Raw genomic sequence first — 17,042 nt, forward strand, 5'->3', positions numbered from 1 at the left:
ATGTTTTACAGTAAAAAATATATAGCAAGATAAGTGTTTCCAATGACATCATCTGTGTTATTCGTGCGATTATGACCAATTGTAAGTAGGTATTGCCTACGAATTGCCTTCGTAATATTTTTACAGAACATTAGAAACACGCCATTTTCACACATGTTGATGTTGGGGAGGTGCTGGAGATGATGAATATGAAGTCGCAAATGGTGAAATGTTCCTTTAAGGATTTGAGGAGGGTCATCTGAAACGGATCCTATATCATTGCCGAAGAGCAACTTCTACCCTGTGTCAGGTGAGAGGGTAGGGGTCAAGCAGTCACACAGAGAAGTTAATGAATGATAAAGAGCTTACTTCATTCAGAAAGCTGACTAACTGGTCTACGTTTAAAAAATCACTTTTGTCCCCATTGCTGCAAAGGAATTAATTAGAAAAACAAAATGTTATGTTTGTTAAAAACCCTCTCAGCCAGCCAGTCAGTCAGTAACTAGAAAGCAGAAGGGTTTTTTAAAGAATCAAAACACAACACTGTCGTGTTACATTTTTATATCAACATTTCTACAACATGTTAAAATCACCACAGGTCGAACATTTAAATACTGTTGAGTTAGTTCAAAACAAACGTGTTATTGTGTCACTCTTTAAGCAGGTTAGGTTTTCCAGAGGTTACAGGTATTAGTAGAGAAGCTGCAGACCGTTTAATAAATGGTGATCTCTCAACCAAACACCAACACACTACAACACACTCTCTCTCTCTCTCTCTCTCTCACTCTTCTTTAACTCTCTATTCCCTGTCATTCACATGGTGTCTACACTACAGCTATCAACACAACAGTTGAACAAACGGCCGTTACTAAATATCTCATTACTATCAGAATCACAGTTGGGAATATGCTGGAAAAATACATAGCAATAACATGTTGTAGATGTTGGACTGTAAATGTCTTCCCAGTGAGCAAAACAGACCTTGTTACTCCTATACTAACTGCACACTTAGATGTGACTAGCATTGAGGGTGCAGTTAGCTTTCTACAGTAGGCTGAAGTAGAACAGAGTAGCTATTGAGGGTAGAGAGTACAGTAAAAGAGGTCTGGGGAGTAGAGCTAGTGACAACTCACATTTTGTTGAAGAGTTCCTGGATGTCAGTACGAGGGCAGATCTTCTGAGTCAGGGCGTAGAAGATGTCAAAGGGGAAGGCTGAGTCTTCTATCTCCTCGCTCTGAGGGAGATAACGTTATACACTGAGTGTACAAAACATTATGAACGCCTGCTCTTTCCATGACATAGACTGACCAGGTGAATGCAGGTGAAAGCTATGATCCCTTATTGATGTCACTTGTTAAATCCACTTTAATCAGTGTAGATGATGGGGAGGAGACAGGTTAAAGAAGGATTTTTAAGCCTTGAGACATTTGAGACATTGATTATGTATGTGTGCCATTCAGAGGGTGAATGGGCAAGACAAAGATTTAAGTGCTTTTGAATGGGTTATGGTAGTAGGTGGCAGAATTTTTTACGCTCAACAGTTTCCCGTGTGTATTAAGAATGGTCCACCACCCAAAGGACATCCAGCCAACTTGACACAACTGTGGGAAGCATTGGAGTCAACATGGTCCAGCATCCCTATGGAACGCTTTCGACACCTTGTAGAGTCCATGCCCCGACGAATTGAGAAGGGTGGGTGTAAATCAATATTTGGAAGGTGTTCCTAATGTTTGGTATACTCAGGGTTTAGTTAAATGATAGATCCGACGACAGCAAGTTACCATGCACAACATCAGACAAACACGTCATGAACACACGCACACGCCCCCCGCACCTTTCCACTAGGCAGACCCAGTTCCTTCAGAGCCTGGAAGATTCCTTTCTCTGTCTTCCCAGATGCAAACGTCCGTGTGATGCTGAAACAGAGAGGAGAGAGTGGGCTGTCATCACAAAGTTCATCAATCAAATGACTGCTGATAAATGTTATTACTAAATGAAGTGTCTCTTACGTTCTCACTGGGATCTTGCCGTTCACATTGGTCAGAAAGCACATCCTCATCCAACTAAAAAATAGGAAAGACACAACACATGTTTAGGTGTGTGTGTGTTTCTTGAAGCAGAACATAGGATGGACGTTGTTGAGGTGTGTGTGTGTGTTTCTTGAAGCAGAACATAGGATGGACGTTGTTGAGGTGTGTGTGTTTCTTGAAGCAGAACATAGGACGGACATTGTTGAGGTGTGTGTGTGTGTGTGTTTCTTGAAGCAGAACATAGGATGGACGTTGTTAAGGTGTGTGTGTGTGTGTTTCTTGAAGCAGAACATAGGACGGACGTTGTTGAGGTGTGTGTGTGTGTGTTTCTTGAAGCAGAACATAGGACGGACGTTGTTGAGGTGTGTGTGTGTGTTTCTTGAAGCAGAACATAGGATGGACGTTGTTGAGGTGTGTGTGTGTGTTTCTTGAAGCAGAACATAGGATGGACGTTGTTGAGGTGTGTGTGTGTGTTTCTTGAAGCAGAACATAGGATGGACGTTGTTGAGGTGTGTGTGTGTTTCTTGAAGCAGAACATAGGACGGACGTTGTTGAGGTGTGTGTATCTGTGTCTGTGTGTGTAATGTTGTATGAATGTGTGTGTGTGTTTGTCTGTGTGTGTTTACTACTGTGTGTGTGTGTGTTTCTTGAAGCAGAACATAGGACGGACGTTGTTGAGGTGTGTGTGTGTGTTTCTTGAAGCGGAACATAGGACGGACGTTGTTGAGGTGTGTGTGTGTGTTTCTTGAAGCAGAACATAGGATGGACGTTGTTGAGGTGTGTGTGTTTCTTGAAGCAGAACATAGGACGGACATTGTTGAGGTGTGTGTGTGTGTGTGTTTCTTGAAGCAGAACATAGGACGGACGTTGTTAAGGTGTGTGTGTGTGTTTCTTGAAGCAGAACATAGGACGGACTTTGTTGAGGTGTGTGTGTGTGTGTTTCTTGAAGCAGAACATAGGACGGACGTTGTTGAGGTGTGTGTGTGTTTCTTGAAGCAGAACATAGGACGGACGTTGTTGAAATGTGTGTGTATCTGTGTCTGTGTGTGTAATGTTGTATGAATGTGTGTGTGTTTGTCTGTGTGTGTTTACTACTGTGTGTGTGTGTGTGTTCACTACTGTGTTTGTGTGTGTGTTTACTAATGTGTTTACTTATGTGTGTATGTGTGTGTGTGTGTTTATTAATGTGTGTGTGTTTACTACTGTGTTTGTGTGTGTGTTTACTAATGTGTGTGTGTGTACTAATGTGTGTGTGTTCACTACTGTGTGTGTGTGTGTTTACTAATGTGTGTGTGTTTAATAATGTGTGTGGGTGTGTTCACTACTGTGTGTGTGTGTGTTTACTAATGTGTGTGTGTTTACTAATGTGTGTGTGTTCACTACTGTGTATGTGTGTGTGTGTTTACTAATGTGTGTGTGTTTGTTTACTACTGTGTGTGTGTGTTTACTACTGTGTGTGTGTGTTTACTACTGTGTGTGGGTGTGTGTTTACTACTGTGTGTGTGTGTTTACTACTGTGTGTGTGTGTGTTTACTACTGTGTGTGTGTGTTTACTACTGTGTGTGTGTGCGTGTTTACTACTGTGTGTGTGTGCGTGTTTACTACTGTATGTGTGTGTTTACTACTGTGTGTGGGTGTGTTCACTACTGTGTGTGTGTGTGTGTTCACTACTGTGTGTGTGTGTGTTTACTACTGTGTGTGTGTGTGTGTGTTTACTACTATGTGTGTGTGTGTGTTTACTACTGTGTGTGTGTGTTTACTACTGTGTGTGTGTGTGTTTACTACTGTGTGTGTGTGTTTACTACTCTGTGTGTGTGTGTGTTCACTACTGTGTGTGTGTGTGTGTGTGTTTACTACTGTGTGTGTGTGTGTGTGTGTGTGTTTACCACTTACTATGTGTGTGTGTGTGTGTTTGTGTGTGTTTACCACTTACTATGTGTGTGTGTGTGTTTGTGTGTGTGTGTTTACCACTTACTATGTGTGTGTGTGTGTGTGTGTTTACTACTGTGTGTGTGTGTGTGTTTGTGTGCGTGTGTATACTCACTGTTTCTTGAGGCAGGTCATAGGACAGACGTTATTGGCTCTGAAGTTGTGGATCACTGACCTCAAACCCTCTGTCCACTTCTGAAAACAAACCAACACAAGGGTTCACACACACACACACACACACACACACACACACACGCACGCACGCACGCACGCACGCACACACGTACAGACTTCTCTGGCCGTTTGTTTACTCACAGTGTATCTTTTTCACTGTATTTATGTGTGTTCTCTCCTCTCTCACAGTGTATCTGTTTACATCTCAGAGCAGCTAGAGCTAAACAGTAGGTGCAGGCACACAGCCACCCTGTCTGTCTCTGTGTGTGTGTGTGTGTGTGTGTGTGTGTGTGTGTGTGTGTGCGTGTGTGTGCGTGCGCACTTGTGTATGTCTAAGGGCAGGAGTGTGTTGTGGAGAGGTTGGATACGTGTGTGTGTGTGTGTATTGTTCCCAGGTTATGTTGATGTGAATAACTGTGTCAGCTTTCCAGGTCTACTGCTTAAGGCAACTGGCCTGCTGAGAGTGTGAGACGGTGTGTGTGTGTGTGTGTGTGTGTGTCTGTATATGAGATAGCAAGAGAATGAGGTAGCATGAATGAACGTGTGTGTGAGTGTGTGTGTGTGTGTGTGTGTGTGACCTTCAAGCTCGGTTGATGAAGGCCACTCTAGGTAGTTTATTATTAATTATTTGGCATTCCACCTTCTACAGTGTTGACACCCTGTTAACCATTTCCGCTCACTCTCTCCATCTCTCTGTCTTCATCGCTATTTCTCTCATGTTTTCTCTATCAACATGTCTAATATGAATCAAACTAAAACAACTACATCAAACAAGTCATCATCATCAGTTCACTGATATATCATCTGTTGGTTTCTTCAGTAATCACAAAATAAATGTGTCTTCTGTTCTCAGTTGACTGGTCTACAACCTACTGGCTGGCTAGCAACAGTTTTCCCTGTCGCCACCAGAGAGCAATGTTTAACCAGACTCCTGTCAGGGCTTGATGAGAGAGAGAGAGAGAGATAGAGAGACACAGACAGACAGACAGACAGACAGACAGACAGACAGACAGACAGACAGACAGACAGACAGACAGAGATGTGTTCTTAGCTGGCTCAGATTGTGCGTGTGAGAGAGGGATGAGAGAGGGATTAGAGGAGAGGTAGAGAGGTATTTCTCCTCAGCCACTCGGCCCCTGGGGCCAGATGAGACGGAACACAAGTGTTCCCAAACCTTTTCACTCAGGGCCACCCTTCCAGCATTGGAGAAAATCCCTATTTCTATGGGCACAAGCACTGTTCAAGACACAAACCTGTGTGTTTGCCTTACCCAAGCATTGTCTGGGTTCTCTGCCACCATGTGCAAAAGTTTGACTTGGTCTGTTAGAGTTAATTAACGTTATATTAATGTTGTAATAATATTGTATGAATGTTGACCCCATAGTAATGTGTATTTACCATAGCTGTGTCAGGCCTGGTTGACCAGATCAGTAATAGTTCTGTAATGTTATATTAATGTTGTAATAATGTTGTATGAATGTTGTATTAGCGTTGAGCGTATACCCTAGCAGTGTCTGGGCTGTCAGCCACCATGTGGTATGGAGGCTGTGCTTTGGCAAAGTGGGTGGGGTTATATCCTACCTGTTTGGCCCTGTCCGGGGGTTTCATCGGATGGGGCCACAGTGTCTCCTGACCCCTCCTGTCTCAGCCCCAGTATTTATGCTGCAGTAGTTTATGTGTCGGGGGGCTAGGGTCAGTCTGTCACATCTGCCGTATTTCTCTTGTCTTTTCCAGTGTCCTGTGTGAATTTAAATATGCTCTCTCTAATTCTCTCTTTTTCTTTCTTTCTTTCTCTCTCTCGGAGGACCTGAGCCCTAGGACCATGCCTCAGGACTACCTGGCTTGATGACTCCTTGCTGTCCCCAGTTCACCTGGCCGTGCTGCTGCTCCAGTTCCAACTTTTCTGCCTGCAGCTATGGAACCCTGACCTGTTCACCGGACGTGCTACCTGTCCCAGACCTGCTGTCTTCAACTCTCTAGAGACAGCAGGAGCGGAAGAGATACTCTCAAAGATCGGCTATGAAAAAGCCAACTGACACTTACTCTTGTGTTACTGACTTGTTGCACCCTCGACAACTACTATGATTATTATTATTTGACAATGCTGGTCATTTATGAACATTTGAACATCTAGGCCATGTGCTGTTATAATCTCCACCCGGCACAGCCAGAAGAGGACTGGCCACCCCTCATAGCCTGGTTCCTCTCTAGGTTTCTTCCTAGGTTTTGGCCTTTCTAGGGAGTTTTTCCTAGCCATCGTGCTTCTACACCTGCATTGCTTGCTGTTTGGGGTTTTAGGCTGGGTTTCTGTACAGCACTTTGTGACATCAGCTGATGTAAGAAGGGCTTTATAAATACATTTGATTTGATTTGATGTACATGAGGGACAGGTTGACCAGATCAGTTAGAGTTGTGTAATGTTATATTAATGTTGTAATAATGTTGTATGAATGTTGTATTAGCGTTGAGTGTATACCCTAGCAGTGTCTGGGCTGTCAGCCACCATGTACATGAAGGACAGGTTGACCAGATCAGTTAGAGTTGTGTAATGTTATATTAATGTTGTAATAATGTTGTATGAATGTTGTATTAGCGTTGAGTGTATACCCCAGCAGTGTCTGGGCTGTCAGCCACCATGTACATGAAGGACAGGTTGACCAGATCAGTTAGAGTTGTGTAATGTTATATTAATGTTGTAATAATGTTGTATGAATGTTGTATTAGCGTTGAGTGTATACCCTAGCAGTGTCTGGGCTGTCAGCCACCATGTACATGAAGGACAGGTTGACCAGATCAGTTAGAGTTGTGTAATGTTATATTAATGTTGTAATAATGTTGTATGAATGTTGTATTAGCGTTGAGTGTATACCCTAGCAGTGTCTGGGCTGTCAGCCACCATGTACATGAAGGACAGGTTGACCAGATCAGTTAGAGTTGTGTAATGTTATATTAATGTTGTAATAATGTTGTATTAGCGTTGAGTTGATACCCTAGCAGTGTCTGGGCTGTCAGCCACCATGTACATGAAGGACAGGTTGACCAGATCAGTTAGAGTTGTGTAATGTTATATTAATGTTGTATGAATGTTGTATTAGCATTGAGTGTATACCCTAGCAGTGTCTGGGCTGTCAGCCACCATGTACATGAAGGACAGGTTGACCAGATCAGTTAGAGTTGTGTAATGTTATATTAATGTTGTATGAATGTTGTATTAGCGTTGAGTGTATACCCTAGCAGTGTCTGGGCTGTCAGCCACCATGTACATGAAGGACAGGTTGACGAGGTCGGTGCCGCTGCAAACGCAGATGACACATCCCTCCAGCTCTTCCTCCTTCTTCCCCGCTGCCTCAAACAAAGACAGGATCTTAGGGTCCTACAGAGAGAGAGAGGGAGAGAGAGTCTCATCAAATCCTTACAAAACATTATCATTCCATTGATAAACCATTTTATCTGGAAAATCAATTTTTCAATGTAATATGGAGTAATTGAGGATTCCCCTTTTTGAACTATCTAGTACAAGCAGAATATCTGTCGTGTGACTGAATCAACTGGACAGCAACAGACGATTCATTCTGCAAGGCCAGCCTCTGTTAATTAACGCGAATACAGCCAAATATCCTCAACGTGATTCTTTTTTCTGTGTTCATTGATTTAGCGCCAATAGTTCAGTGTGATTGTGTAATTCAGTTAGGAGTCCAACAGAGATCAGCCATGAGATAAGTGGCTCTTTGTCTCTTGTTTACCAAGAAGAACACGTCCCCTTACCTTACACACAGGGAGGGACACGGCCTTACACACACCACACACACACGTATGCCATGAACAGACGCATGCACACACACACTGTCTCACACCTAAAGCACCTTCCGTTCTGTCAACAATACACACCAGTGTGATTTCTTAAAGATGTTTGAGTATTTGTTCGGAGCTGTGCAATGGGTTTATTCTCAGGCGTTTCTGAGAAAGACACCTTAATTATAGTCAGGCATCTGTATAAGAACTCCCTCAGGATCCTGGGTCCTTCCATAATTCATGTCACCCACATGATGCCAAATATTACACTACAGCAGGATACGACCAGGGAATTACTGAGGCAGTCAATATTTAATGGAGGGACTAGCTGTGTGTGTGTGTGTGTGTGTGTGTGTGTGTGTGTGTGTGTGTGTGTGTGTGTGTGTGTGTGCCTGTGTTCAGCCCTGATGTTCATGAAAAGAATACTCTGTGGTTAATGTTGGCTCTATCTTCAACAAATCCTTTCTGTTTAAAGAAAGCAGAAAGGTCTTTCAGGGAAACATAACAGCCTAGACATTGACATACACAGCTTTCAATCCAAGAGTACTGAATAGCGTTTTGTCTGTTCGAAATCATTTTTCTATCGAGTCAACTAACTATATTCTAGAGGATTTGTTACAGTATCCCTCCCAGGTAAGAAACATCATCCAAGGTCAAATAACAAGCTCTAGATACAGCTAGAAACCTGGAGGGTTATAAACATTAAAGTATTCAATATTTAATGTTGTTGAATGTCGATGTACTTGGTCTAGGATCTGAAGGGCGAGCAGCACCAACATTTCCTTTAGCATTCATTACTACTGTCCTTGAAGCATTGTACTGATCAATAGTAAATTAACGGTGGTGGGAACAGTGGCTCAGCAGACTAACTCTGTCCTGTTCGCTCTGTTCTGTTGCCTTGGCCACTTCAAGTACCGCTGCCCTTAGTGACGTCACCGTCACCCCAATTATGACTTGGCCCTCAGGCTGGAATGGTAGGGTCATAAGGTCGAGGAGATGGATGGAGAGAAAGACAGAGAGGTAGAGAGTAAAGAATTATCGGGTGGGAAGGCATGAAGGTTGTTTGAAAGAGGGATAGTGGGATAGAGGGAGGGAGGGAGGGTGGGATAGAGGGAGGGAGGGTGGGTGGGATAGAGGGAGGGAGGGTGGATAGAGGGAGGGAGGGACGGAGAGAGGGAGGGTGGGACGGAGGTTCGGGAGGGTGGGACGGAGGGTGGGAGGGAGGGTGGGATAGAGGGAGGGAGGGTGGGATAGAGGGAGGGAGGGTGGGATAGAGGGAGGGATGAAATTGTGTTTCCAAAATCTCACCCTTGGCACGGCTCCGACTCGAATACTGTTGATCAGAGAACATTCTAGAACCTGGCCCTCCTGTAGAGAAAGAAACAGATGGAGGGATATAGAAGAGAGAAAGAAAGAAAGAAGAGAGAGGGAGGGAGACAGAGAGAGAGAGAAAATAGAGATCTCGTCATTGCCAAATAAAACAGACATACCCCGACCCAACCCCACCTCACCTAGCTTTGTCTGATTACTGTAGCAACCTGACTGTCACTTCCAGAAGTCCCATAGACATTTTGTCTACATCTAGTGACAAGATATGGCTGTTCTCAAGGACACACCCCATGTAGCATGGATAAATACAGTACTTTAGAGAGATACAGTAATATTATATATTGCTATCCTCTTACACAATGGCTAAATCACAATGGTGTGACGGATAACAATGGGCTTCCTCTCCAACCAGCATTACCTTAAACCATCAGTAGCCAACCCTCCTAATTGGAAGAATCAGGTGTGCTAGAGCAGGGCTAGAACAAAAGCCTGCACACCCAGTATCTAACTCGCCAGGAGTAGGGTATAGGCTACCACTGCCTTGTAAGTGGTGATAAATGCTGTAGTTAGCGAGGATAACTGTTAGTGAGGATATGGGCCTATATCTCCTCTATAGGGAGGGTTCATTTCACACAGCCCTCTCAATGGCATCGTTTGGATAGTTCTTCAGTTATGGCTAAGTCAAGTTACGTCTCAAGCTATTCATTCCATTCATATGGAGAGCCTATTCATTCCTAATGCTCTCCATGTGAATGGAAGAGACTGATTTACAAGAACCTACTGTTGGAAAAGGAGAATAGTGTTGAAAAGGACCTTGCAATCGAAACGTCAACAACACATAACGGACTGCATTCTATCCTGTTGACTGTTTTTCTACAGGATCATCCTCTCTAAATACCCTTCAGTCTTTCCTTTCCTCTCTCTGTGAATAAACTCCATTCTATACCACTGTCTTTCTTTCTCTCTGTGAATAAACTCCATTCTATACCACTGTCTTTCTTCCTCTCTGTGAATAAACTCCATTCTATACCACTGTCTTTCTCTCTCTCTGTGAATAAACTCCATTCTATACCACTGTCTTTCTTTCTCTCTGTGAATAAACTCCATTCTATACCACTGTCTTTCTTCCTCTCTGTGAATAAACTCCATTCTATACCACTGTCTTTCTTCCTCTCTGTGAATAAACTCCATTCTATACCACTGTCTTTCTTTCTCTCTGTGAATAAACTCCATTCTATACCACTGTCTTTCTTCCTCTCTGTGAATAAACTCCATTCTATACCACTGTCTTTCTCTCTCTCTGTGAATAAACTCCATTCTATACCACTGTCTTTCTCTCTCTCTGTGAATAAACTCCATTCTATACCACTGTCTTTCTTTCTCTCTGTGAATAAACTCCATTCTATACCACTGTCTTTCTTTCTCTCTGTGAATAAACTCCATTCTATACCACTGTCTTTCTTTCTCTCTGTGAATAAACTCCATTCTATACCACTGTCTTTCTTCCTCTCTGTGAATAAACTCCATTCTATACCACTGTCTTTCTTTCTCTCTGTGAATAAACTCCATTATATACCACTGTCTTTCTCTCTCTGTGAATAAACTCCATTCTATACCACTGTCTTTCTTCCTCTCTGTGAATAAACTCCATTCTATACCACTGTCTTTCTTCCTCTCTGTGAATAAACTCCATTCTATACCACTGTCTTTCTTCCTCTCTGTGAATAAACTCCATTCTATACCACTGTCTTTCTCTCTCTCTGTGAATAAACTCCATTCTATACCACTGTCTTTCTTCCTCTCTGTGAATAAACTCCATTCTATACCACTGTCTTTCTTTCTCTCTGTGAATAAACTCCATTCTATACCACTGTCTTTCTTTCTCTCTGTGAATAAACTCCATTCTATACCACTGTCTTTCTCTCTCTCTGTGAATAAACTCCATTCTATACCACTGTCTTTCTTCCTCTCTGTGAATAAACTCCATTCTATACCACTGTCTTTCTCTCTCTCTGTGAATAAACTCAGAACACTAAGACAGGGCTCTGCATTGAGTGAGAGGTTGAGACCAGAGACGTTTATATTCACAGCTCTGGTTGAGAGACTGTACCTTTCCGTCGCTCTTCCATGTGATGAAGAAGCCAAACTCGTCCACTTTGACCAGACAGTTGGGCTCAAACAGAAACGGGTCCTGCAAGAAGACAGAAGCATTTTAATAAGAGAGCAGCGTCATCAATCAGAGGTTTTATTTGACATCCAAGGACATTACACACCCTCCATTACCTAGCTAGCACACACGGCTTATGGAACAAGATAAACACCATCGATAATTCATTTGCAAAGAAGTAACACACACACACGCGTGCAAGGAGAACACACACACACGTAGGTGAGGAGACACATACACAAGGAAAACACGCACACACAAAACACACACACCTACAGCCTGTGAGTGCAGGACAGGAGGACCTAGCACTAAAACAAACAAAAACACAGGAATGTGAATATCAGGAAGTGTTCAATGTGTACCATACAACAATCAACCGTAACCTTGGTGACAGAACATAACCCTGATTAATGTAGCAAGCAACACTCACTGGTCTACTGGACATAATAAAATAGCAATTATCCAGGCTAATAGTATTACACTTCCTCTTACATGTTTACTGGGACTTTATGTGACATTGGAGACTGAAGAGTCTGAAGTTATATTTACTTAGAGAAATACCAAAATAGTTCCTAACCTACTAATTAAAACCCCTAACTTAAAGGTTAGAGATGTGCTTTATTTACAGTGTACTTAATGTGGTAAACCACCCAGTTTGAAATCCCTGAGACTGTCTTTAGTCAAATAGCCAGGCTTGTTTCAGGCCACTCCGTCTAATATCACTCTGTCCAATATCAGTCTGAAACACATGTTCACAACCCAAGGCAATCTGTGTGTATGCATGAGAGTGTGTGTGTCTGAGTGTGTGTATATATGAAAGAGAGAGAGCGAGAGAGAGCGAGAGAGAAAGGGGGAGTAAGTAGGGGTGGGCTGGCGACAGAGTAATAGCAAAGTCACTTGGATTACATTCCAGTAGTCCATCCATTTATTTGCCACGTTCTAAGTGAGCGCCCATGTGTGTGTAAGAGAAAGACAGAGTAGGAGAGAGAAAGACAGAGTAGGAGAGAGAGAAAGACAGAGTAGGAGAGAGAAAGACAGAGTAGGAGAGAGAGAAAGACAGAGTAGGAGAGAGAGAAAGACAGAGTAGGAGAGAGAGAAAAATAGAGTAGAAGGTAGTTGCAGTCTCAACTATAACTGGAGCTAAAGCAAACAGTGAGCGACACACACACACACACACACACACACACACACACACACACACACACACACACACACACACACACACACACACACACACACACACACACACACACACTGCAGGATGTGGTGTTTCAGTGAGATTATGTAAATCCTACAGTACTGTGCTGCTCGACACCAAAAATAGCGCTAACTCCCTTACTCTGAGCAAATACAGCTGTTCAATTCACCCAGATCCATTGTCACCTAATCCCAGACTAATAATTAACAGTCCTGACATTTAGAGAAGTTGGAAACCACCAAGAATGCAATTCAAACTGACCCTTCACCTGTTCTTCCATCTGTGTTGTGCACCTTGCTGTGTAAACTGAGCTTCCCTTGTATTCAACTTGTAAAGATGTCTGTCATAGCTAGTATCTACAATATCATGCTGGGCTCTCCTTCCTGTTAAGAGGTAACCTGGCTGAGATGGTCTAGTCTTCTACTCCTAATGAACCTAAAATGGCTTTTAAGGAATATTTTACTAGGAACACTCTGTCCCTACTCCCAAACGCACACGCCCCCCCCCCCCCTCCTCCCTCCCCCCTCAAACACAAACACACAACTACAACTAAAACACTAGCATATCGCCACCCTTTCAATTGGCAGTGCAGCACAGTTTTTAATTGGTTGCTAGTGTTTTTTTGTTGTTGCTGGTTATGTTAGTTTTTGGTTCACAATATGCTATTTCTTTATTGTAAAGACTTACTCAAACAGCAATAGGGAGGCAACAATGGGTATGCAGACTAGGTTTTCAAAAAGTTTAGTCCAAAGTCTTGGTTGAATCTTTGCGATGTGCATTTCAGTCATCATGCACTGATTGAATTATAATTTCTAAAGGCTTTCCCCAAAAATCTTCCCATTTTAATGTGGACTGCAAATCGGACTACCTGTAAATTATATCATGCTGATTTGTTTTAATCACGGGGCATTTGTTTCGTAAACTCTGACATCACATGTAGCCTACACTGTACATTGCACAGTACAAAAATGAATGATACACGTAAACCCTGGATGGTTGATGCTGTGTATTGGCCAGTGAGAGGCTTTGAAGCCACCGGTCAGCCTTACTGGCACTCCCCAGAAGGAGCAGTCCTCCACAGGAATTAATGGAATTCTACAGTATTTCCATTAAATGTTTCAAGGACAAAATTACATGTATTTAAGTATTTTTCTGTTGTCCGAACCATTTGGGTCTCATGAAAACGATGGTGTTCTCAGTTTTCCTCTACCAGACCTCACAAGTCTGAAGGTCACCCAATAAATGAATGGAAGTATGGAAGTTTTGTGCCCACCCAAAAAAGGGGTTAAATATGGGTAAAGATTTATCAAAACCAATTTCTGAGCTTTCTTATATGTCTCAGATATAGGACAGACACTTCAAAACATACTTCCTTTTTACTTTTTTTAACTAACTGTTTTGCCATGTATGAATGTGTTTATTCAATGTGTTTCTATGGGCTAATGGCAGTAAGTCCAAATTCAATGTTTAATCAAATATTTTTTGTATATATTTTTTTTATACCTAGTGGTCCTAAAATTCCAAATTGAATAGCAGAATGATACATGGTAAGACCATCTTAAATATTCTATATGTTCTTTTTGTTGTTCCAGACTTCCAAAGTGGTCTCCTGATGTAGGTGTTTCTCAAAATGTATACTATCATTCACATTGGAACAAGGGAGGGTCGGAGTAGAGTCCAAAATGTATACTATCATTCACATTGGAACAAGGGAGGGTCGGAGTAGAGTCCAAAATGTATACTATCATTCACATTGGAACAAGGGAGGGTTGGAGTAGAGTCCAAAATGTATACTATCATTCACATTGGAACAAGGGAGGGTTGGAGTAGAGTCCAAAATGTATACTATCATTCACATTGGAACAAGGGAGGGTCGGAGTAGAGTCCAAAATGTATACTATCATTCACATTGGAACAAGGGAGGGTCGGAGTAGAGTCCAAAATGTATACTATCATTCACATTGGAACAAGGGAGGGTTGGAGTAGAGTCCAAAATGTATACTATCATTCACATTGGAACAAGGGAGGGTCGGAGTAGAGTCCAAAATGTATACTATCATTCACATTGGAACAAGGGAGGGTCGGAGTAGAGTCCAAAATGTATACTATCATTCACATTGGAACAAGGGAGGGTCGGAGTAGAGTCCAAAATGTATACTATCATTCACATTGGAACAAGGGAGGGTCGGAGTAGAGTCCAAAATGTATACTATCATTCACATTGGAACAAGGGAGGGTTGGAGTAGAGTCCAAAATGTATACTATCATTCACATTGGAACAAGGGAGGGTTGGAGTAGAGTCCAAAATGTATACTATCATTCACATTGGAACAAGGGAGGGTTGGAGTAGAGTCCAAAATGTATACTATCATTCACATTGGAACAAGGGAGGGTTGGAGTAGAGTCCAAAATGTATACTATCATTGACATTGGAACAAGGGAGGGTTGGAGTAGAGTCCAAAATACATACTATCATTGACATTGGAACAAGGGAGGGTTGGAGTAGAGTCCAAAATACATACTATCATTCACATTGGAACAAGGGAGGGTTGGAGTAGAGTCCAAAATACATACTATCATTCACATTGGAACAAGGGAGGGTTGGAGTAGAGTCCAAAATGTATACTATCATTGACATTGGAACAAGGGAGGGTTGGAGTAGAGTCCAAAATGTATACTATCATTCACATTGGAACAAGGGAGGGTTGGAGTAGAGTCCAAAATACATACTATCATTCACATTGGAACAAGGGAGGGTCGGAGTAGAGTCCAAATCAAAGTATGCAAAACGGAGCACTGAGGGCACTTCTCGAAATGGTTTGTACATATTTTGAAGCATGCATCGATGCAAGCTTCAACGGAAAGTATGCACAGAAATATGCCGCAACCACGTAAGAAATTACGCAACATTATTTGAGCTGAAGCGAGAGAAAATACACGCCAACTTTGGTTTGAAATGTTGCATATTCACATCTCATATGTTGCATGACTACAATATTTTATCTTGATACGCTAATAAATATATGCTGTGCTAATTTTGGAATATTTACCAATTGTCCCTCCAAACAATCAACACAATAATTTGCAGGCTACTTGCTCAGCCTGCAAATTACATAGAACTTTTAAATGACGCAAGCATCATCTGCTTTACCGGGCTAGTGTTCTTTTCATTCTGGCCAGTAGCTTTCAGTTGGCACTGGCCCGGTGTGCCACTGGCAGATTTACCTGAATGTCAAGACATGCAAGAGCATGCTAATTTAAAAGATGGCTAGTCATTACTAGCCTGGTTCTGTATTGAATCTAGGTACATTATGGGACAGGAAAGTCATTATTATCAGAAGACATTTTGACCAAACCATTGCCACCAGTGAACAAAGTCAGTGTAGACCCCTATGCACACACACACACACGCACGCACGCACACACACACACACACACACACACACACACACACACACACACACACACACACCTTGGATGGAGTGGGGTAGAGAGTGCAGGTGGAAGTCATGTATTTGTCTGGAGAAAGAAGAGAAGGAGACCCCTGGTTGTCAGACTCCCTACTCTCATAACTTTACATTCCTCTCTGCTAAGTGTGTGTGTTTGTTGAGTTTGTGTGTGTTAGTTTTGACTGGAGCATGGCTCCCTCCTCTGAGAGTTCCCCATCCATCACCACGCTCTTTAAAAAGAAAGAACACACATACACCCCAAACACACATACAAACACACACAGACACACACACGCACCGACACACACACGCACCGACACACACACAGGACTGCTAAGAGCACGCCTGGGGAACCACAGCGTTCCCTACAGGAGTCAGTCATCCAGCATCTGGAAATGTAAAAACAAACAGGGGTTATATCAACCTCCTTGCCCATAACGATATACTGTATTAAAGCCACCAAAAATAAAACCGCTATAAACACCTGTCAAACCAATCACAATAATGGCTTCATGTGGAATGACTCAACTATCTGCTAGTCTCTGGCATGATTGATTGAGTAAGCAGCCAACATTAACACACAGAACAATCAGATCCTATGGTCTGATACACACAACTGTGTGGATCTGAGGTTTGTTTTCCATTAGCTGCCTGAGTCACTGGCAGCTGTCTGTGTGTGTGTGTGTGTGTGTGTGTGTGTGTGTGTGTGTGTGTGTGTGTGTGTGTGTGTGTGTGTGTGTGTGTGTGTGTGTGTGTGTGTGTGTGTGTGTGTGTGTGTCTGGACTCAGTAATGAGAGAGGAAGAGGAAGAGGAAGATGACGTGAAGCATCAGTGAGGAGGTTACAGGAGGGGAATGCTGTCATCCTTCCTCATCTTTCCTTCACAACGGAAAGATGGAGAGCGGTAGATGGAGAAACGGAGTGTGGGAGATGGAGAGACGGAGTGTGGGAGATGGAGAGATGGAGTGTGGGAGATGGAGAGATGGAGTGTGGGAG

The 17,042-nt window shown here is 42.6% G+C and overlaps 1 protein-coding gene across 14 annotated transcripts in view; it reads right to left on the reverse strand.

Moving 5' to 3' along the window:
- Positions 1-17,042, reverse strand: part of LOC115172765 (1-phosphatidylinositol 4,5-bisphosphate phosphodiesterase beta-4) — a 147,651-nt gene that overhangs the window by 44,411 nt on the left and 86,198 nt on the right. For 11 of the 14 annotated variants that reach the window (XM_029731171.1, XM_029731113.1, XM_029731060.1 and 8 more), the window contains 8 exons: positions 11,344-11,424; positions 9,213-9,272; positions 7,342-7,485; positions 4,054-4,133; positions 1,989-2,042; positions 1,814-1,895; positions 1,113-1,213; positions 349-406 (listed from right to left, as the gene is read on the reverse strand). In XM_029731171.1, coding sequence (XP_029587031.1) covers positions 349-406; positions 1,113-1,213; positions 1,814-1,895; positions 1,989-2,042; positions 4,054-4,133; positions 7,342-7,485; positions 9,213-9,272; positions 11,344-11,424 — 660 coding nt within the window. The other 3 variants (XM_029731258.1, XM_029731337.1, XM_029731477.1) reach the window with 3 other exon arrangements.

The sequence above is a fragment of the Salmo trutta genome, chromosome 1 (genome assembly GCF_901001165.1).
Source record: "Salmo trutta chromosome 1, fSalTru1.1, whole genome shotgun sequence".
NCBI lineage: Eukaryota > Metazoa > Chordata > Actinopteri > Salmoniformes > Salmonidae > Salmo > Salmo trutta.